Here is a 23,510-nt window from a genome sequence, read left to right as displayed (position 1 = left end):
CGAATCTCTTTAATCAGATAACATGAGGAATGATGGATGTGTAGTTACCACTCGTTTTGCATGTTGTTTTTACGCGACAAATTCTTTAACAGCCAACCGACACAGTGCTAAACCTGGTTTTCCCATTGAATCAGATACGAGCTGCTTAATGCTTGGAGAAGTTTGAAAACACGCCACAATAACCTGCCTCAATGTAGAGAAGCACAGTGCGAGTGGAAATTGCTCATCCATTCTGGTTCTTTACCTGGGGCAACAGCAAGTGGACACCTAATATCAGCCTTTACATGTAGCTTTCAGCTCAGCCACCGGCCAGTCTGCAGCCGAATTCGCCAACTTGGCAACTGAACGCCTCACAACCAGCAGGCCCAACTTCAGCTGAAATTTCAGGCCTCAGTGAAACTCTTAAAGTCAGTCCATGTATTCCGTGTGTCTGTACCTTTGCTGTTTGTCTGCCTCTCCGAATCTGCCTGTTTGCATGTGTCTGTCTATCCCCTGTATATCTGTGTGTGTTTGTAGCTCAGAGGTTGCACCATTAATTTCTTCATGCCCTAGAACAGTGTTTCCCAAACTTTTTCCTGCCGTGACCCCCCATTTCAATGCTTGTGAATTGACGTGACCCAGAGTGATGGTGGGGGTGGTGAGGATGGCCGGGTAGCGGGGAGTTCGGAGAGTGGGGTGGAGTGGGGTGGGGTGGGGAGTTACAAAACTGTTTTGAAGGACCTGAACTTTGCCCAAATTGAGCCCCAGTGACCGGGAGAGACTTCCTCTGCGTGATATCAAAGCTCGCAGTCTTCCTCCTGTTTGCTGACTCTTCCATTCACCACCTCACAGCTGCCTGCCTCCCTCCCCTCCCTCCCTCCCTCCCCAACCCTGCCTCCCGTTGCTTCCCTCCCTCCCTCCCTCCCCGACCCAGCTTCCCGCCGCTTCTCTGGATCAAACTCAAGGCAGCAAAATGGAGGCTGGCTCCAGCGGATGTTGTCTCTTGTCACAGAGCACGCTGGGGAGTTGTCATTCTATCAAAGTGGCCCGTTGTAAGAGTTCCATTAGGCCGCTCCACAGCTGCAATTACAGTCTCAGAACAAAAACAAAAATACCTGGAAAAACTCAGCAGGTCTGACAGCATCTGCAGAGAGGGATACAGTTGGCGTTTCAAGTCCGTAGGATCATATGGACTCGAAACGTCAACTGTATCCCTCTCCGCAGATGCTGTCAGACCTGCGGAGATTTTCCAGGTATTTTTGTTTTTGTTCTAGATTTCCAGCATCCGCAGTATTTTGCTTTTATTACAGTCTCGGCCCTTGCGACCCCAAAATTTCATCCCATGACCCCACGCAAAAAATTGCGACCCATTGTTTGGGAACCCATGTCCTCAAACCTACATTGGAAAAAAGACCCTTTTTGGCTTAGCTGACAGCTTCCACAGTGTGTGCAGTGCTAATGGGCTGAAAAGTGGCTAATGGCTGTCACTGATGGCTGCCACAGTGTTTTGTATAAATTTTCCCTCTGTCCACTCTGAGCCATTATGAAAGGGAAGTTCATCAGCATTTGGACCCTGAGGAAAGGTACACAACCGCCCGGAATTTGCTTTCTACAAGGGCCATGAGTGAGATTCCTACTGACACTTTTTTCTGCTGTTTTTCCATTTATTTACTTTGGAGGAACCCTATAGATAATGTTAAAATTATCAATGATTTTAATGTATAATAACCTTCTCACAAGCCCTAATACAGTGAAAAGAATATGGGCCTTGCTCTGTGTCTCTTACTCATGACCTATAAGGTCAGGAACTTTACAGTTAGTTAGTGCCAAATGATAATTGAATTTCATCTTACTGCACAGCTAATCTGAGATTTAGTAACTGCAGAGAGACATCTGGATCATAGGCTTCTGAGATATCATATATGACACCTATTATCTGCTGATTCACAAATAACCATATCACTGGGAGCAGACAGCCTACTTCAAAACTCCAAGGTTTGGTTCACTCTCCCAGCTATCAGTGCTGTGTTCGGTAGGTATGAGGTCTTTTCCAAGAGAGCAGCCATGTTCAATATTTGAATGATGCCAAAACCCTTCCGGAGCCAAGGCCCAGCTGATGGTGCCTCTGAAATGTCTTTGCCAACACTTCTTGACTGAACAGTTGCATGTTCTTCGGGCAAGATCAAGTCATGAGAAGGACACACTGTGTAGCACACATGCCCCTGATAGAAGGCATTCTCACACTTGGCCACATTCTGGAGCGAGAGTGTGAACACAGGCTGAATCTGGCGCTTGGATCCAACCTGATAGCAAGCACAAGGTGGAGTGAAGCTCCCTGACATTTGAGGTTTCAATGTGTGGGTAAAGGGTTTTTAGTTGGTGGGGTGATCATCAACTATCGAAAATCCCTTCGTTGCTGAGCATCTGCTGTCGTGACCGTTATTGCTAAGGTGACCATTTAAAATGCCATGCTGTAGAAAAGGGGTTTTATTAAGTGGATTAATATCAAATTCTCATTCTTCTCCTTATTAACAAAATTACACTTGTTCCCTCTTTTTTAAAGTCACCCATAAGAACTTAAGAAATAGGAGTCAGCCATTCAGCCCCTCGAGTCTGCCCCGCCAGTCAATAAGACCATGGTTGATCTGATTGTGGCCTTAACTCCACTTTCCTGCCTGTCTCCCATTACCCTTGACTCCTTTGTTGACCAAAAACCTGCCTAACTCAGCCTCGGATATATTCAATGATCCATTGCTCGCTGGGGAAGAGAATTCCAAAGACTGAGGATCCTCTGAGAGAAGAAACTCCTCCTCATCTCCATCTTAACTGAGAGACCCCTTATTTTGTAACTGTGCCACCGAGATCTAGATTCTCTCATGAGGGGAAACATCCTCTCAGCTCCTACCCTGTCAAGCCCCCCTCAGAACCTTAGGTTTCAATAAGGTCCCCTCGTTCTTCTAAACTCCAGCGAGTGGAAGTCCAACTTGCTCAACCTTTCCTTATAAGACAACCCCTTCATTAACCCGTGCATGAATCATTCCCATTTTGCTCTCCTCCTTTCTTTGTCTGAGGCTGCTGTAGACTGACAGAGTTTTTGTTAACTCAGGGAGGCCAATTTTCATCCGTTATGGCTAATGTGAATGAAAACCAGCAGCACAACACTTGCTACCTGTTCCTGCCTCCATGCTTAAAGAGAACAGACATAGGGCAGAATTTTACGGCCCTGTCATGGTGGGAGCGGGGCCACAAAATGCCGCGAGGCATTCGAACGTCCATTGTCTGCGGCGGGACCGTAAAATCCCGGCCATTGGCGACTTAAGCCCTGGTGCACCACCCTCCACAGCCCTTTTACCATCCTTAATGTATTTACCCCAGCTGGGCCCTCCCATGAGTCTGACAAACTCACCACTTCCCCCCCACCCCAACCTGATTGGTGGACAGCTCCAAAAGTACCAAGCAACTTGTTAACTGGATGGAAGGAAATTTAGCTCTAGTGCAGGCCTCGAGCTGCTTTTATTTAGCGAGCAGCAAACCTCCTCTGCCTGCTCCTGTCAGTGAGAGCAGCCACTTGAAACGTGACCCTGGTATATCAAAATTTTCCTTCAATCCTTCAATGAGCTTTTAAACCCCAACCTGCCACTTTTCCATTTAAACTGACTTCTCTCCTGCTCTTTTCAAACCTGTGTTTTAGCCCTTACCTAGGTAAAAGAACATGGAGGTTATTGCTGTCTTCAAAGTGTTACAATCCCCGTGAAGACCAACTTTGGAAAAGAAATCCAAATTTCCACTTAATAGCTGAAAGGAAGACATGACGAGATTTCATGTTTTAAGACTTTTACTGCAACAAACAAATGAGGAGCAAAATGATTAACCACATTTTGTTTAGGCAACTTATGCCTTGAGCTAAAGAACAGAACTTTCCCCACTTACTTTCAACACTACTGAAAATTCCACTTCACAGTTATACTTTACATTGTTCCTTAACTAGGTTTCTATTTTCCTGTGCCCAGTCCAAAGTGATTCTTAGCTACCAAGGATTTACTTCTGATCTTTTCCCTTCCCAATATGGTAGTTTTTAACCCCAGAACTGTCTCTCACGGTGAGGGCTTTTCCTGGAGATCCTCCCTCTGACACATAAACGAGGCAAACCTTCCAGCCTTGTTTCAGATCCAAACAAATTTGGTCTTTTCAATCCCAGCGCAAGCTCCCAGCTGCATTCCTACCGGGTGAAATGTAGAGACTTGCAGCCTCTAGCTGTTTCCTCTCTCCCGGACCTTGGCAGACTGCCTGTGTACGTGAGTTTTCAGAGGATGAGTAAAGGACATTCAACCCATTGAACCTCATCTTTCCCATCAGGACAGCGGCTCCCTTCTAAACTTAGTTCATCTGGAGTATTGGGCCAAACATTAGAAACAATTTCTTTATTCAAATAACAGTTTAGAAGCTGTTTCTACTCAATTAAATGTACATCCTTTGTTCAATTTTGTTGCTTAATCTGAGGTACTTTTCTTATCTTACTCATCCTAACCATTTATTGGGTGGAATTGCCCGGCCCTGCTGGCAGTGGGCGTCATGGCAGATTGGAGGGGGGGGGGAATTCCGTGTGAGGGGCAGAAATCAGTTTCACGCTGGTGTGAAATCACAGCGGGATTATCCGATGGTGTCCGCCCTGCCGGAACACTAATCCCGCTGGAGGCCGGCGTGAACACGATTTGCTTCCTGGTTATGGGATGCAAAGTAAGGCCTCACTGGAACCTTTCCACCTCCCCCCCGCCCGATTTACCATTATACCAGCAGGAAAACACGCCAACCCAGAACACGTCTGGGTAAGTGTTACATGTGGAAGTCGAGACTGAGCGTTAGGGCCTTGCGAAGAGAAGATATTGGAGCTCCACAGCTACCGGACCCTGGAGGAACATGTGCATTGAGTGGTGGGTGGATCCTCATGCACAAGGCTCCGCCATGAAGCAGCTCTCAGAAGGTGGGAGGTCTCCATTGGTGCTTCATCCTGCTTCGCAACATTATGGTCGTGGCCATGGGTTACTACGGATGGGAGAGGAAGGTCTAGGTGTGAGTGGAAGAAGAAGGTGTACTGCGGGGGAGGGCAGGGAGGTTGGGAAGAGGAGAGACAAAGGTGTCGGCGGGGGTGAGGTTGCGGGGGGGTGAAGGTTTCTTGGGGGAGGTGAGGTTGGGAGGGGGAAGGAGGGTGTAACGGGGGAGAACGCAAGTGGGGAGGTAGGTGTAAGAGGAAAGGAAGGTGTAAGGGAGGGAGTTTGGAGGGGGGTAGGTGTCCTGGGAGGACGGGGGCGGGGGGGGGATGGACTTCAGAGAGGGATAGGTGTCCCGGGGCAGGAAGGAGTTTTTGGGTGGGGGGGAGGGGGGAGGTGTCCAGAGGAGCGGGGGGGGGGGGGGGAAGGAGTTCAGATAGGATGGGTGTCCGCAGGGAGGAGGGAGTAAAGGGGACTGATGTCTTGGTGGGCATGCAGGGCAGGGGTCTGTGGAGTCAATGACTGCTTCCTGGGGAGTGAACTGAGGGTGGGCGTGGTAGGAGGGTATAGTGAGTGTGAGGGGGGCAGAGGGTGCCGGTAGGATGGGAGGGTGAGGGTGCGTTGGTAATGGCAGAAGGGACAGCTAGGATGGTTGGTCGGGACTCGAGACAGACACGGACCCTGGGGGTGGTTGGGAAGTCAATGTGGATGGGGTGGGATTTTCAGGATGGAATGGAATGTGCACATTCACCTGTACATTCGGGAATGACGAGGGTTCGAGTTGGTAGGTGACGGTGGGAAGGTGATGCTGGGGTGTCCACAGTAATGGGGGGTGGTGGACATGGGGAGGGAAAAGGATGGGGGAGCTAATGAGAAACTTGACAACTACCATGCCGCAGAATTTGAAAGTGAGCGGAGCCTCGTGTTGGGCGGGTACAGGTGCTGCATGGGAGTGTGGTCAGTGGGTGGGCGGAGATGCTCCGGTCAGCTCAGATTGACAAGTGAAAAAAACCCCAGCAGGCAGCATTGAAAATGCTCTGGACAGTAAGGTGAGTGTGATGGATGAAGGGTCCATGTGCGTGGGAGAATGCTCGCACGAGGCTCTGAAAGGCCCTCCCACACACACACACACACGCACACACTTCTCCCTCCAGAATCACGCGTGGTCTGGCTGCGTGTAGCTGAAGTGGTGGGAGGAGATGCATTGGGAGGGCTCATGAAGCCTGTCGATGAAGCTGAAAGACAACATTGCACATTATTCAGTGAAAGTGAATATATTTTCAGATTATAAAGTGACAAAATTGTTCACTTGTGCAACCAACAGTGATCAGAATTTTTTAGCTTTTCTAGTTGCTGCCCTGACACCTGTAGCAGGGGTGGAGATAGTCTGTGCAATGTTGGCCCTGTTGCTTCTGATGACTTAGGCCTTGGGGGCCCGGTCTTGCTTTGGCTGACCTGTGTGCCAGCTGCTCCCTCTGTGGTGATAGAGGATGAGGTTGACACGGGCAAAGGGCACTGAGGGAGCAGACAACCTCTGCGATTCCTGAATGGATGACCAGGGGTGTCCAGCTGCTGCTCCTCATCCCTTTGGGTGCCCAAGGGCTCTGGCCTCACTCCTTCAGGGGAAGGAGCCCCTGGGGGGCTTTGAAGGGCTGCATTTCCCTCTCACATTGCCACTGAAGGAACTCACCCACGGCGATCGTGACAGAGTGCAGGTCTGCGCACATCTCCACATTCTGCTGGACCGGGGTCTCTATGGCATCTGCCATCCTCCCCATGAGACCTCCTCCATACACACACATGCGGGCAGCACTTCATGAGAGTGCAGGCGGACGCACTCCTCTGACTCGGCCTGTCACAGCGCTGCGTGTGTTCCCCTGCCTTCTACTGACTCTCCACAATGAGTTGGAAGGCTGAATCCAGAGATTCGTCATCCAGGTGCCTCTCCCCCAACAGTCCTCTGAGTGTCAGGGAGCTCGGCTGAACCTGCCTCCTGCTGCCGCCAACACATGTCCATGTGATGACCACTAGATTGTGATCCTGAGTCTGCTCTAGATCTAGGTCCCACTGAGGTGTGTCTCTCTGCGCTGGTGGAGGGTGTGGGTAAGCGCTGTGACGGGTCTTCCAGCTCTTCGGTGGAGGAGGTGTCCTCTTGGCTGGAGGTGAGGACCTGGATGGAGCTGGGGGATTGGCTGGCTGAGGGTGTTGGTCACTTGACAGAGCTCCCTATGAATCAAAGTAGAGATAAATAGTGCTTGACAGCAGAATCAAAATCAGGAGAGAGAGCACTCAGTTGCGCTGAGAGGGGGATGATGTTGTGCAGGATCCTCATGTCAGTGTTTGCCGCTGACCTTACCGTTACCGCAGGCACAGTCCATGTCCTCGCCAGTGGAGGTGGCACACTCCTCACAGTGTGAGGGCCCTAATGTCAGCCTCTCCCTGCTGCTGTGAGCCAGCTTCTCCTGTATGAAAGCAGATGGGAGTGTGAACAGGACACATGGCACTGTGTGGAATATCTGTGTGGTGAGGGGAGCCATGGGCAGGAGCTCCAGAGGATATGAGCCTGACGGAGATGTGAGGGGGTGTGTGAGAGTTAGTGGTGATGTCTCTTGAGATGTGAGATCCCTGTGGATGTGTGATGGGTTTGTGAGTGTGAGAGTTGAGAGTGATGAGTTGGTTGACTTACCCTGGTGGAACAGATGAGATCATTCATCCTCTTCCTGCACTGGATGGCTGACCTCCGCTGTGGTCTGGTGGCACTGACCACCACTGCTACCACCTCCCAGGCTGGATTGGTGACACTGGTGGACCTCCTGCAGCCAGAGCGGGGGTAGAGAACATTGCAGTGGCCTTCCACTGTGTCCAGCAGGTACCCCAGAGAAGTGTCACTGCTGCTGTCACATTTGCTTTCAGGGCCATCTGTAGCCTGGAGCAGTCCTGGTCTGTAGACACGAAGTAGGCTGCGTTTTGATGCGCTTTAAATATGGTGGCCAGAGTGAAGAAGCACTGAGGTCAAGGCATGGTAGGCAAATCTGAGCCCACCCACCATGATCTGGCGTGTTTTCCCATGAATGCATTATTTATGAGGCCAGGAAGGGGACAATATGGCGTGAAATCTTGCCATTGTGTCCAGCAGGTAAAATGGTGTTTTTCACTCCCGCTCCCATACTTAGTACAAATCTGGAACGATTCCACCCATTACTTTGTACTCTTTTCCATTTAGATGAAGGCAATTAAGCTTCTCTCATCTTTTATTCTGTTTTCTTCTCATTAGATTTGAGATCAGTCTTGTTGCTTGGTTCCATTTTTGGTGCATTTTTGTCCAAGTAAAGACATTGTAAAAGCCTTTGGGTAATGTCTGCAGGGTAATACTGCCCTGCCCTGGCTATATTTATCAACATGCTATTTGCTTTTGCTAATTGCTTCACCGGATTGTCCAGACATTGGACATGATAAGTCAGTGATCGCTCCCAGGTTGAAGTCTCCTTTTTATAAAATCCCATTTTTGTATACTTAGGCTGCACAATTTTTTAATCAATGTACTAAATTTAACATTTATGAGAGAACAGTTCTTGCACAATTTGTCTGTTACATTGCCAGATTAAATTATCCTGTAAATCTGGAAAACATCACAGATATACATTAAAACGCACACAAGGTGCAGCCAAACTAATTTTCTGACTCTCTGTCTTAATCCTCAGGGTTACAATTCCCCCTTTGCCACCTTAGTCAGATCCCCTAGCTCAACTGGGTCAGAAGGACGAGGCGAGAAGATCCTGAATGATGATGATTCCACCTCTCTCATCCCCACTTACCTGAATTCTCTGAAGAAACTGATTGTAGAATGACACGTAGAAGAAAAGGCCACATCTCGTGCACTAACTGTTCCTGGGAAAAACCACACAGGGAAAAAGGCAGCACTGGGGGCGACGTAAAACAAAATGATGTGGACAGCCTGATGCCTTTGCTGCGTATTGTAAATGGACATCCAGACTGGTAGGAGCATCAGATAAACTGTCTTACCAAGTGGCATTTCATCCCATTTTTAAAAATGTATTTTCCTCATTTGATTGCGTGTGTTCAATGTGACTATATGCATTGTGCTTGCTTGGGAGATCAGTTAGTTGGCAGCAGTGGGTCATGGATACTGTTGCATGGTACCAATGAGATTAGGCATTCTTCCACATCTTTGATAGCACCCAAACAAATGGTTCAATAACTTAAGAGTTTACTTAATCAGTCGGATCGTTTTAACAATATTATATGGTTAAACATGGTCAGCTATCCTAGATTCAGATTGTAGTTTGCCATGCTTTGACTCAGCATTTCAGAGATTAGTTTGTGCTTTCCCAGTTTGTCATTAAAGTTCCGTTCAATGACTGCCAAGCTCAAAGTGATGATTCATGTTTCAAAGCCACACCAGTAAAAATGTTGAAATTTTGAACCAACACATTTTTGTATCACTGAGAATTGCATTATATTTAATATATATTATATATATATATATTGTGGACTGCTTGGTTGAATCTATAATGCAGCTTTTAGTAGACCCGCAATTGCAGATGGAATTCTCTGTAGCGAGTCCTTATTTTACCCTATAACTTCCATGTAATCCATGATGATTGTGAATATATTATTCTATGCATTTTAAAATATAATAAACCAACATAATCTTCTTAGAACGGAATATTTTCTTTTAGAGGAGGGAAGAAGCAGCTGTTGTTGGTAATGTAGTTACTGCCGTGCGTTATGATGACCAGTCCTCACCTTTAATGCAAGCCATCGTTAATTTTCACTGTCTTGGCTCACAGATAGAGCAAGACATGTAGGGTAAGTACTGAAAGCTGAGGGAAAATATCCTCGGCATCAGCCAGCCAGTGCCTTTGGGAGATTAGGAGCACCTAGTCTCTAACAAAGGCTCAACTTTATGTCCCCGAGGGTCATGTACTGTGGCGTTATATATAAAGTGTTATGGAGTAGGGGCAACAACTGTAGGGAATCATTGTGAAGTACCCAGAGCCGGGTCTATTAATTGTCCTGTTTTTGACTCAAGTGGATGAGTTTTGAATGATTTAAAATCTCAGCTCATAAGTTGGCAAATGGAGTGTCAGGAAATGCAGACTCTCAGAATTGTTACAGGGCAGAAGGAGATCATTCTCTCCGTGACCCTGCACATTCTTCCTTCCCAGATAACAGATCTATTTCCCTTTTGAATGCTTCGATTGAACCTACCTCCACCACACTCTCGGGCAGCACATTCCAAACCTTAACCACTCGCTGCCTGAAGAAGTTTTTTCTCATATCGCTTTTGCTTCTTTTATCAGTTACTTTAAATCTCTCTCATTCTCAATCCTTTCACAAGTGGGAAGTTTCTCCCTAGCTACTCTGTCCAGACCCCTCATGTTTTTGAATATCTCTATCTAATCTCCTCTTCTCCAAGAAAAACAGTCCTAACTTCTCCAACTTACCTTCATAACTGAAGTTCTTCATCCCTGAACCATTCTCGTGAATCTTTTCTGCACTCTCTCCAATGCCTTCACATCCTTCCTAAAGTGCAGATGTCTCATGTCTCCATTTCTAAAATGTCCCCATCTCTGATTGCTCTGGCAATTTGTCAGCATTTTGCCATTAAATTTTCACACAACTCCTCTTGGTAAATGAAATTCACAATGTCTAGTTCCCATTCGTGCCAACAAGATGCATTGTGAAGGGGGCAAAGGTTGAAGCTCAATCTCAACTAGCCGCACCAGCGACTGATGTATTTTGTTTTTGCTGGTAAGATGGAGGACTGTGTGCTGATTTGCAGAATTGTACTGCAGTTCAGTAAACAAATCTTTCCCTTCAGCGGTAGCACTCTGCGTAGCTGGTAACATTTGAAGATACTTGATTTCATTGGCAGTTTAAATTACCATGAAACGCACATGTATGTAACAAGATCCAGAGCTATTTAAAACAGATACTGCAGGCATCTTCTGCAGCACACTTTAAGTGCAATATTTCAACAAGATTTCATTTATTATATGGAAAACATTCAGGTTTTAGCAGCTACAGCTTTTTGATGAAAAAAAATGCACTTATGCTGTGAATGTTTTAATAACTATCAATTTAACTAGAGAGAACATGTATTACAACTTGCACAATATTCAAAGCAACATACACAGTGTTAAATAGGAATCATAGTATTGCTGCAAATACAGCTTGGTCAAATTCATTTTGGGATACTTTCACACGAAAACATCTTGGATTGTAAACCTTATCTCCTCTGATGATTGATGCGTTTTTATGGAACATTATGAAACCCTTATACAGTACATCGTAGAATTTCAAAATATTGTATATACAGAGAAACTGTGCTATTATAACAATGTCAGTGGTTTATGAAACCCAATGGCATTTAAGATATGCAAATAGCATTCATGTATAAAGCTGTAAGTGGATGTGTTATTATCACCCCAATATACACTGATTGACAAAATGCTCCAAAGTAATTTTCCTGTAAACTGTTAATTGCATTATTCTTCAATGGAGTTTGCATTATTTAAAGAAAAGCATAGAATAGCAGCAGTGCCAGATCCCCCATTACATAAGCTAACAAACATTAATGTGTGCAAGATTGGATTTTCATTCGATAAGGGCATTCACAATGCATCTCACCTATCTATAAAGGTTGCAAATCTTACTGATTTACATTGGAGAGTTTGAAAGTAGCTCAACTAACATTTCCAACAGGAAATTTGCTTCTCACATCCGGTTTGTAAACTCACCTTTCTCAGAGGGTTCAGGCAGTGGCCAGAGTAAACCGCTGAATAATTTCTCCATGCTCCAACTTTTTAGTCAGCTCCATGTCCTGACACTTCAGTTGGCATGCCAGGAAAGCAGCTTGGGGCATATTCCCCCCGCCCCCCCCACCACCACCACCCCCATGAAGTACCTATCACTTCAATCCGGGTCTATTGAAAGTCTTTAGTTTTAAATGGGTCACTTCAACTTCACAAAAAACACAAATCATTGCTCCATACCACTTATCTCTTTCAGCTTTAGTGGTCATTTTGATGGGGCCTCTAAGTTGACATTGGACAATTGTGTGTCTCTGTGAGTTTGATTGTGATATGAAATAAAGCCTTCAGCAGGATAGAACAGGAGCTGCAAAACCCAATGAAAATATCAATTTTGTTGTGATGGCTTTGAAGGTTGGACCATTTACATGTGAAATTCCTTTGGCAGCAGAAGAGTTTCTGCCATTGACAGAACTCTAGCTAAATAACAACATTTTCAGCTACTTCCACACTCTCATTGTTTTGAGAGTTGACTTGCAGTATTTTGGTCCATAAGTACTAAATTCATTTGCTGGTTTATAGATGAAACTTTTTTTAGGATAATTTTAACAGGGCATCATATTGTAACGATGGGTGACATCATTACAGTGATGTACTGACCTGCACAGATGTACTTTAGAATGGAATCAGCCCAAACAATTTGATAAATACAGTGCGAGGCCAAATGGGACCCAGAACCTTCTCTAATCACTTGCTCATGACATCCAAGGGCTGAAGGTTAAGCTCCTGGAATCCAGAAGAAAGGGTTTTATAAGCTAATATGGGCAAAAAAAAAGCATATATTCAACAAACTTGCCTCAAAACAGTTATTAGTGTACGTAGGTATGCATTACTTATTTGAGATATCACCATGCAAGGAGAATTGAATGAGCATGACTGGAAAGTCATAGAAATGAATGGGGCACAAGATAGAAGGATGATCCAGACACCTCAGTGCAACTCACAGCAGCCTAGCAGTAGGTTGTACACTTATCTAAAGCGCAAGGTGAAGTGGACAGAGAAGAGTTACAGAAAAGAGATGGCAGATACTTATCCAGAAAGCTATCCAATCACTCAAACAGTAAAAAGAAGCAATCACCTTACTGACATGAACTCCAGGCTGAACAGGGGGAAGGTTACCCTTTAGTGGATGGTTAATTTACAACTTCAATACCTGATGTCCCTTAGTTCCGCCATTAAGAATTTATTTTGGGTGTCTTTAACCTTACCAACGGCCCTTTTGGAAATCAACTTGAAAGTCAGAGATCTGAAACTAGAGGAGGCCCGATTTTAACTCACCCAAAACACAGAGCTAAAATCAGACCTAGAATTCAAATCTCATTCATTGCTCCTTCCAAAAATCATGAAAATAAAAATGATTATAGCAAATAAGTGATGGTAACATTGCACACCCTCAAACCTTTCTTCAAAATATACTGAATATGAATTTTGCAGTTATTAGAAACCTTCCCCCATCTGCTTTTCTATCCTGGCTAGTTTGGTTCTGAGGTACGACAACTCTCAATTGTGGTCAACTATGAGAAATATTGCTTTGCTAACTTGTGTGTGAGGAGGTGAAAGTTTCTACTCGGTAACCAAAGTGGGAACTGGTTTTCATGTGAAAGTGCCCAATTCAATCCAGGGGACAACCACATTGCACTGTTTGTTGGAATGTAAGGAGTGTGGGGGAAGCGGGGTTGGAATCAATGACAGCCGAAGCACTCTTTATATATACATGCTTAGCATGCAAAAGAAAGCTTTTCCACCATTGCTGGTGAACAGGCAGTTTGATCTGCAAGAAAACTCCTATTAGCACAAAAAACAAACTGCTTATTAAAGTTGACACAGATGGCTAAATATTTAAACATTTTTTTTGTTCCATGAACACAAAAGGCACTGGGTTATGAGCTTGTACTGTAACTTTCATTGCACTTTCATCTCCTTGACTCAATCCATTCATCTGAAGACCAGCAACAACTAACTGCTCAGTCAATGCCTGTGGAAAAAAATATGTATTGCCTCTAAGGGCTTGCTCTCTATAATTCCATGTCCACAGGCCGGATATGGCCTGTCTTGTGCTCTTTTACCCATAATTCTCTGTCACTGTTGGGGTCAACCTTCCGGAGTAGCTTGTCCACTGGTTCGATAGTCTAGAAAGGAGGGAAAACAAAGTATGAAACACTGCTAGACTTTCATTACAAAATGTCAAGCATTCACAGAATTGTTACAGTGCAGAAGGAGGCCATTCGGCCCATCATGTCTGTACCGGCTTCTCCATATGTGCCATTCCCTTAGTGCCATCCTCCCTCCTTCTCCCCTTAACCCTGCATATTCTTCCTGTTCAGGGTGCAGCCTAATTCTCTTTTGAATGCTTCAATTGAGCTTGCCTCTACCACACTCTCAGGGAGTGCATTCCAGACCTTAACCGCTCGCTGCGCGGAAGAAGTTTTTTCTCATATCACTTTTGCTTCTTTTGCCAATTATTTTAAATCCCCTGTGCCCTCTCGTTCTTGATCCTTTCACCTTTCATTCTGAAAAAAGGTCATCAACCCAAAATGTTAAATAAAAGTACTGCAGTTTGGAGAGGAGCCATATTTGACTTGAAATGTCAACTTTGTTCCTCCCTCTACAGACGCTGCCTGACCTGCTGAGTATTTACAGCATTTTCTGTTTTTATTTTGGATTTCCAGCATCCAACAGTATTTTGCTTTCGTATTAGGGATGCAGAACTAAAAAAACGTCCCCTGATGCATCACCCAGGTCTGCCTTGGCCTATCTTTGCCTTTGTTGGTCACCTAGAACACGGTCAAAGTTTAAAAAAAAGTAGGAGAGTTGGAAGAAAGAATGATAGAAGATGAAGATAAATCTACAGGTTCGGTTAGGCGGTGGTGAGCTTGTGTTTGAAAAGCCTGTAAGTTGTTGGAGGAAATGAAGATCGAAGGAGGTAAGGAGTTCCACTGCTTTGCGGCCAAAAGGATAGAGAGGAGTTAAAGTGGATGCGCTTTGGATTGATTTAGATGAAGTAAGGAGGAGAGACTGTGTGTACAACAGTGCGTTTGGAGGGTAATATACTGTAGATATTTCATACCTAAGAATAAATGTTCCATCTTGTATATTTAGAAGGCCCGCCCGATGTACTTAATTGAGTGGGGCTCCCGGAAGTGGCCACTTGAATGGTCGTCTTCTCCCAAATCTCCCTCTGGGTCTCACTTTTGACATACATACAGTTTCCGACCCGCATTTCATCGCAATCGGGACCCGGGAGTGAGAAATCTGCCCATTCATTCTTTGAGTAATCACTTACTGATTTTCCTCTCTAACTGTCTGCATTGATCACCTTTCATTATTCCAATATTGGAGTGAGCGAAGTCTGAACAAGTTGTGCTATGGGAACACCACCACCACCTGCAAGTTCCCCTCCAAGCCACACACCATCCTGACTTGGAAATATATCGCCGCTCCTTCACTGTCGCTGGGTCAAGAACCCGGAACTTCCTTCCTAACAGCACTGTGGGTGTACCTACGGACTGCAGTGTTTGAAGAAGCTGGCTCACCACCACCTTCTCAAGGGCAATTAGGGATGGACAATAAATGCTGGCCCAGCCAGTGATGCCCACATCCTGTGAAAGGATTCTTTAAAAAAATCTTTGGCCTGCGGGTTGAGGCTTCCACTAAACTTTACATTTTGTTTTGCCAGCTGGTTTAAACAATTGTCTTCATCATAAACTGTGGACAGACGGCTTTCCCCAATATTGGCAGTCAGTCAAATCAGTGGCTAAGCTGAGCTGTTAGACCTTCAGTTCTTTACCAAAATGGTGATGTCAACATTATCAGGTTAAATTTAAAAAAGGATGCTGCATCATTTCACTGGAATAAAAGCTAACTTGGAACTGCAAAAAACAAAATTGGACCAACATAATCCGAAGTTTGTTTAGCATTAATGAGTTAATATCCAAACACTTTGAAAAAGATTTTCATATCGTGATAATCCCAGTACCTGATAGCAGTGCACTGGGCAAAAGTACTGAGAAATTTGGCACCCTTCTAGGAGGCTGGGTGTGATCTTTTTTTTTGAAAACACTAATTCCATAAACCCTGAAACAAGGGCAGCAGGAAGTTTTATCTACAGTTCAGAAAAGGGAAATATTATTAATGCCTCGGCCTGAAATAACATTTTCTCTTAATGGCTGCTCCCATACACATCGGAAAGATCTGGAAAATTGACTCACCCAAGTACCCTCTCAGGAGGACGCCACAAAGGCGTTAGTTAGGCCTCTTAGTAAACAGAGGGAGCCTCCCATTCAGTCCAGACTGTAGTTCAACATGCATCAAGGCAGTTTCAGATCATAAAAGACCATGATTCAGGTGTGAACAAAGTTAAAGGTGGTAATGTACAGAGTAGGCTACATCTGGAACAGAGGGACAGTGCTCCACAACTGTCTACGTCCATCATTAAATATCCTCTACAATCTCTAGCAAGATGGGTCGCTCTGCCTTAAACACAAATGCACATTTTCAAAAGTATTGTGCCAGGCTCAAGAATGCCCCAAGTTTTACATGTGGATGGACTGTCTTCCCACTGGTTAAGAATTTGTATACTTATCCTCACAGTTTTTCAGATCCTGTGTTGATGTTTCCTCTGTGAGAGAATCTTCTTTCAAAGAGTAAAAATGAACTGTTTTGGACGGCCAACCAGTTTACATTTAAAATGTGGGTTCAAAATGAGTCCTGGGAGTTGCAGGGCCCTGTAGCATCTGGGAAGTAGAGCCAATGTAGCAAGTTTTTCCCTGAGGAATATCCACAAGGATAATAATCCTTTAACCTTTAATCTTTCTTATACTCTGTTTTTTCCACAATCCCCACTGGTCCAAGATAGGCACATTTTGTATGTCATACGAAGGAGAGTCTATTAGTTCTTCGCTTAAAGGGACAAGTCTTCTGATGGATTTGTGCTTATTGCATGTAGGGCCGCTTAATTCAAAGAATGAGGCAGAGGAAGTAGAGAGTTATTCTGCAGAGGACAACCTCTGGTACTGTGGTTGGAAGCGTTGGATACAAATATGGGAACGCTATTTGTTGCTAATGAAAACCTATCGAAGCCAATAATAGCACAGATGAATCATAGCACAGAATGCATTTTTTTAAGACTAGTCTTGCTGAATGTAGTGAGGTCAGTCATTTAAATAAAAATTCGGAGCCCCTTGCAAGAATCTCACTCTATGCAAGGAGCCCAGCTCATGGTGGTATTTTGAGGGAGGGAGGTGAATTCTGCTTAAAGAACCTTAAAATGCCCTTTCAGAAGCCCATGGAAAATTGGAGATGCAGTTAACTTAAAGGCAAGTGGTCACATATTCAGAACTTGCTTTAGCAGCTTTAGCTGCATTAAAAGCAGCAGCATTGGAAAACCTTGCATTGTACTTATCAAACTTAATACAAAATTAAGGCAAACACAATCTGTAGTCAAATCTGTGGGCAAGTAAATGTTCAACTGCCCTCCCCCTGACAGCTATTTGATAGCGGACAAGGTGGACAATGTGTGTGGACAGTTTCCAGGTGACAGCTGTGCACCATGTCTGTCTGGAGCAGCTAGGCCTGGCAATACTTGCAAAACTTGAGAATAGATGTGGGAAATGACAGCACATTTTAATGAATATGAAAAGATTCCCACCATTTTTTTTTTACACTTTCACATTAGTTTCCTTGGCGGAGAATGTTTGAAATGATGGAAGGATTCTGAGGCTGATTAACAGTCAGGCAATCTGTGAAAGTGTCTCCCCTGGCCATAACCATCTTTACACCAGCCAATATTGTTGCTAGTTCTATATAGTAGAAGGATTTTATGTGCTTCCACAAGGGATGCCACCCACACTCACTCCTGGAAGCCAATCCAGAATTCAGAGGTTGCCAGGTCTGTGTGGGGCAGGGTTCAAACCCTCCAATTTCTCACCCAGCAGCACTCGTTCCCTCCATATGACAAGGTAAAACTACTCAGCATCATAATATAGGCACATTGCGTGCAATAAAATGTTTACAGTTTCCTGCTCACCTATGCCAAACCCTCACACAATTTATTTTCTGAAGTCCTATTTATACCCAAATGTCAGCAGGTCACACATTGAGGCAGCAGCTTTGAACTGAAAGCCTTACTATACTCCTGTCCTCCCATACTCCACACATCAAACCATTCTAACAAAATTATGATCAATTACTAATGACCTACAGAATGTGCACATGTCTGTCCTTACATGTGTCCTTTAACTTGGAATATGTCTCTGCATAGTACAAGGAACAGACTGGAGAACACTCAAATCCTCAAGTTCCTTGAAAGGAGGTCACCCTGGACAATCTGACACATGAGAGTGTAAAAGGAATTAAAGAAGTGTGAAGCAGTGCTGGTTTGTATCTTCCACATACACATTTTTCCCTTTGGGGATTAATTGGGAAGGGTTAGAAAGATTAACAGACTGATTATCAACTTGTTCATCCACGTCATGAATGCTCCTTCTGTGGCCAACAAGTCCTGGAGTGGGACTTGAACCTGGAGCTTCTGGTTCAGAGGCAGGGGCACTACCCACTGAGCCACAAGACCCCCCCCCCAACTGGTGAAGCAGTGAACCTCACACAAGCTAATGCCACTCTGCACTCATGACTCAGCTTCTCATACACTCCACAGAGCCATGCACACAACCACACAGATATCACACACACTGTCTGGAAATGCAACTAGCTGCTGTTTTGTTTTTATACTGTAGGCCTCATAAAGCTGCCAGTGGTCCAGACTAATATAACAACACAAAAAGGTGCATCATTGCTTAATGAAGTAAGTAGTAGCACATATGCCAAGGTAAGTGAGCTGAGGAGGCAGAGTGTGTATTGGTGAACAGAAGCCTGTGCAAATGAAAAGAAGGAGTGGGAACACACTGACTGGATGGCCATGTGAATGCCATCAGTGGTTGTTCTGTAACAAAATCAGAATTACCTGGAAAAACTCAGCAGGTCTGGCAGCATCGGCAGAGAAGAAAAGAGTTGACGTTTCGAGTCCTCATGACCCTTCAAAGGGTCATGAGGACTCGAAACGTCAACTCTTTTCTTCTCCGCCGATGCTGCCAAACCTGCTGAGTTTTTCCAGGTAATTCTGTTTTTGTTTTGGATTTCCAGCATCCGCAGTAGTTTTTTGTTTTTATCTCAGTGGTTGTTCTGTCCTTGGTGAAATGTGGCGAAGTTAGACACTGTCAGGCACTGATTAAACTCCTAGTGCTGCTTCCTGCATCAGTTGCCTGCAGCCATCACATTTGTTCATTCAGCATACTAACCTAGAATAAGCCAAGGCTCAAAAACAACTTGCATTTATGTAGATAGTAAAACAGATGACCAAAAGCTTGGCCAAAGAGGCATTTTCGCAGTAGTGTTTCAAAAGAGGGAAACAAGGTAGGAGGTTTAGGAAGGGAATTTCAGACCTTAGGGCAGAAAGTATGGCTACCAATGGTGGAATAATTAAAATCAGGGAAGGGTAAAAGGGTATGGAGGGGCAGACAGATCCCAGGCCATTGAGGGGCTGCACGGGATTACAGAGGTAGGGAGGGGTAAGGTCATGGAGGGACTTGAAAATAAGGATGAGAATTTTATAAGTGATACCATGCCAGACTGAGAGGCAACACAAGTCAGTGAACACAGGGGTGAGGGGTTAATGGCACATGGTGCATGTTGGGAAGTGGGTAACAAAGTTTTGGTTAAGTACAAATTTATGGAGGGTGGAAGATAGCTCATTGAGAACAGCCCTTCACTATGCCATTTTCAGTTCAGTTCCTGTTCTGCTTCAATTCTTGTAGATGCTTCACTTACGGTCTCTTCCCTGGTGACTTAGCATAAAATGATGGCTGTTTTTGGGGCTTTAAAAAAGTCACTTGCTGTTTGATAAATAAAAATTGTCCCCAAACATTTATCTAAAATACCTGTGTTTACAATTTAAAAATTGATTATCTTTATTTAAATCTTTAATAACCATAGTTATAAAAAAATTGAAATTCTAATTATAAAAGTTAGAACATAGAGGGAACAATCCTGGATTTTGCACCAGATACTTTCCAAAGTTTTTTTGCATGTATTCTGGGTCCTCAGTGAAGCAACTGCACAAAATGAGAATTATTTCTACCTTGGTGATGGTTTAGAACTGATGCTACCAGATCAGTCACAATTATACTTCTCTCCTGCTTGAAATGAAAACGAGGAGAGATGTGTATAGTGCACAGTTGATCCAATATCTTCCAATTTACACCGATACCAAGAGTTGATATGATAAAGTGTTCTCGTACACAAAAGGCAGATGATCAGACCATCAGACCATAAGATAAAGGAGCAGAAGTTGGCCATTCGGCCCATCAAGTCTGCTCCACCATTCAGTGAGATCATGGTTGATCTGACGATCCTCAACTCCACTTTCTTGCCCTTTTCCCCATGACTCTTGATTCCCTTACTGATTAAAAATCTGTCTATTGTCATCTTGAATATACTTAACGACCCAGCTTCTACAGCCCTCTGCGGTAAAGAATTCCACAGATTAACCACCCTCAGAAGAAATTCTTCCTCCTCTCTGTTTTAATGGGCGACCCCTTACTCCAAGATTATGCCCGCTGGTCGTAGACTCTTCCACAAGGGGAAACAACCCCTCAGCATCTACCCTGTCAAGCCTAGAATGGCCCAGTGAGGGGAATCGGGTGCAAACCATGTCTCAGAGTTACTCGTCCAGTCTTCTGATTCCCCCTGCACCCGTCCAGTGCACTTAGTGGAGTTAGTTGGAATACGTACCCCGTGACGTACAAAGTGTTGAATAATTTTTTTTTTTTGCATCCTGCAATCCTATTTTTGACTGCATCTAAATGTTGCTCTCCACTGAAGAATCTTACACACTGAAATAAACAGGCCCTAATCCAAGGAGCCACCTGCTGCACTTAAGTTTGACAGCTGCAAAGGGAAAAATCAAAATGCTTCAACACTTGTCGGACAGCAAAGCAGTTTCAGAAAACTGACACCCAAATGGTGATGGCCAGATATAGATCTAACATCTATCTGTGTGGGATTGACTCCAGAGACTAAACTAAGTTACTGCAGACAGCTTGAACGCATGTAAAATGAAACTATCCAGTTAGGCATTTGCAAAACATGCAATATAAAGCTGGTGAGCTACTTGTAACTGCATGGCAGCGGGAGCCCTGGGTGCAGTGAACTCGAGCACTGCTGAAAAGGCAATTAAACAAATCTCAATGACCTTTTTCAAAGCATCGCTGAGCAAATAAACAGTTCTGTACCCTTGATAATTAATTTAGCAGGCTAATGTCCAATTTGTTGACTAGATCAAATGTCAATGAGAAATTGGGCCTACGCAACCTTTTTTTCCAAAACCTTTTATCACTGATTAGATGGCTACCAGCAGACAAATAAGAGGACCTATCATTGTAAAGGGCTGTTATTCTACCTTCTGCACTCTCTTACTTTGGACTCCTGCCACTGCATTATAAAGGAAGCGTTGCTATTGGAAACAGCTTGGGCTTTGCCAAATCAGGCCAGTAATAAGCTAGTTACTCTGTATTGCTGACAAGATAATTAAAGATGGCAGAAAATTAACCCAAGCAACCAACTCCTAGGGATGCCAATGTGCAACATTTAAAAACAAATGCTTCAAATGCTGGAAATAATGAGAGGAAGGCGTGTGGGAAACTTATTTGGATCATTTTGAAATTCACACTAGGGGAAATCAACAAGGAGGAGGGTTTTTCTTTAAAAGATTACATTAAAATAAGATCATCCAAGACATCAGTGGAAGCAAATAGCACAGACAGAGACTTGTAGAGCTATTTGAGGATGTGGGCAATTGAAGAGCACAAATTATTAGAACTAGTGAGTTGGACCATTCCAGTTCAGTACTTTCCTGTTTCTATGTTGCCAACACATTTTAAAACTATGTGAAACTTTGTAATAAAAGCTTTCCTACAAATGTGACCCCCATCTTAAGTTTCCAAAACAATTGTAGATGTAGAGACAGCAGCTTTTTTAGTGTGTGGATGTTCTCCAGTGGTTCCGTAGGAGCAATGTTTTCTTACACTTTGGTTGAACATGTCCGTCTCATGACGAAGTTGTGTGTACTGACAGAGGTGCTGCCGAATCATTTCGATCCTTTCAACCTCCAGTCTCTCGAGCTCCTGAACAATTAAAAATAAACAGAAATATTAGCGACATGAGCATCCTTAATACTTGCAAGTTTCTGTTGACTTATTCAGATTTAACGTGGCCCCTGTCCATTGGAGCGACTGGTTTGACCCAAAGCTTTGTAATTGCCTTTGCGAAATGGAAATGATGCAACATGCTCAGTTCTTTCAGCGTTCGAGATCAGCCCGTGCACCATAATCCAGCAAAAAGTGTAGCCAGTTGTAACAGTAGGCATGCCTAGTGAGAATTTCAATTGCAGAGTTAGCCAACAGTTAGTACATTAAGGTTGTTACACGGAACTTACAGCACACAAACAGGCTATTTGGCCCAACTGCTCTGTGACAGTGTTTTAATGCTCTGTACGTGGCACTTCCCATTTAATCCTAGTAGCATGTGGTTGTGTTCCTTTATCCCTCATGTACTCATCTAGCTTCCCCTTCATATCAACTACTCCCTGCGGTGGTCAGTTCTCCGTTCTAACTTCTATGTTCCTAACCATTCGCTGGGTAAAAATGTTTCTGGAGCTAGTATTACACTCTGGGAAATCTATTGGCTGTTGACACTCAGTATAATGTTACCACTTCATTTTGTGCTCCCGGTGACTCTCATTGGTAAATCCACGAGATCCTGGTCCTTGATATTGTTTGTATCGCTGCATTATAACCCATTCTCATATTTATTCATTTAGAAAGAGGTATTTAAAAAGGTCACGCGAATGTCGGGGGAATTGGGGGGGTGAGTCACCTGTTGACCCTTTCCTCCTTGTGAGAAAAGCTCCAACTGCTACAGTTGAGGTCAGTGACACATGGGGTTTGGGGGCAGGGGGTGGGTCACAGGTTCACTATCAGGGTTGCCAAGCTTTGTTAATGTTGAACTGAACAATGAGCAATTAAAGGCAGGTAGAATCACAGCCCGCATCTTGATGCCTTCGTTGTGATGATATTTCATTAAAAACTTGGCCAACCTTGCTTAGTTACGTTTTGGAGAATTGCCAATTCTAACCTAACCCACCCAGCGAGAAGCTGATAGGACCAGGGCTGGTTACTCACTTTAAATCCCCATTGAAGTCCAGGGAGGGTAAAAACTGACTGGGTGTAAAACCAAAGCAGCCCAATCTCATCAGCTTCCGGCCCAGTGGGGTAGGTTAAAATTACCCTCTTTAATGCCTGGCTTACACCTGATAAATTTCCAAACAAACGCCTCATAAAATAAAATGACCAATTCAAAACCGGAGAGCTGTTATCACTATTATTTCACGACACTCTGTCTTGTGACAACAGTGTATCTTTGATGCATTTGCCATTTTCCTTTCTCAGAGGCTAGGGAGGTTATGTCCAGGTTATGGTGTATATATGGTGACAGTCTATTCCCACAGCTAGAAATAAACAACAGATTCTGATGGATGCAAAGCCACTTGTTAACACTCTGGCAGAACAATGCTGATCCTAGAAGGCCTGTCTGGCACATCCCCTTGTTAAAGCGGAGTGTGTTCAACCAGTGCAAGAACGATAAACACAGGTTTAAT

The 23,510-nt window shown here is 44.3% G+C and overlaps 2 protein-coding genes across 14 annotated transcripts in view; one reads left to right on the top strand and one right to left on the bottom strand.

Moving 5' to 3' along the window:
• The window catches only part of LOC144699643 (putative uncharacterized protein MYH16), a 298,882-nt gene extending 289,535 nt beyond the window's left edge, over positions 1–9,347 (top strand). For all 8 annotated transcript variants that reach the window (XM_078570735.1, XM_078570736.1, XM_078570734.1 and 5 more), the window contains one exon: positions 8,669–9,347. In XM_078570735.1, coding sequence (XP_078426861.1) covers positions 8,669–8,815 — 147 coding nt within the window. In that variant the 3' untranslated portion in view covers positions 8,816–9,347. The remainder of the gene's footprint in view (positions 1–8,668) is intronic.
• Positions 9,348–10,963: 1,616 nt separating this feature from the next.
• The window catches only part of gas7b (growth arrest-specific 7b), a 418,502-nt gene continuing 405,955 nt past the window's right edge, over positions 10,964–23,510 (bottom strand). For all 6 annotated transcript variants that reach the window (XM_078570742.1, XM_078570743.1, XM_078570747.1 and 3 more), the window contains 2 exons: positions 21,880–21,978; positions 10,964–13,932 (listed from right to left, as the gene is read on the bottom strand). In XM_078570742.1, coding sequence (XP_078426868.1) covers positions 13,819–13,932; positions 21,880–21,978 — 213 coding nt within the window. In that variant the 3' untranslated portion in view covers positions 10,964–13,818. The remainder of the gene's footprint in view (positions 13,933–21,879; positions 21,979–23,510) is intronic.

This window comes from Cetorhinus maximus, chromosome 24 (genome assembly GCF_964194155.1).
Source record: "Cetorhinus maximus chromosome 24, sCetMax3.hap1.1, whole genome shotgun sequence".
In the NCBI taxonomy this organism is placed as follows: domain Eukaryota; kingdom Metazoa; phylum Chordata; class Chondrichthyes; order Lamniformes; family Cetorhinidae; genus Cetorhinus; species Cetorhinus maximus.
The sequence above is the reverse complement of the archived record's forward strand: the minus strand, read 5'-3'. Positions and strand labels throughout refer to the sequence as shown.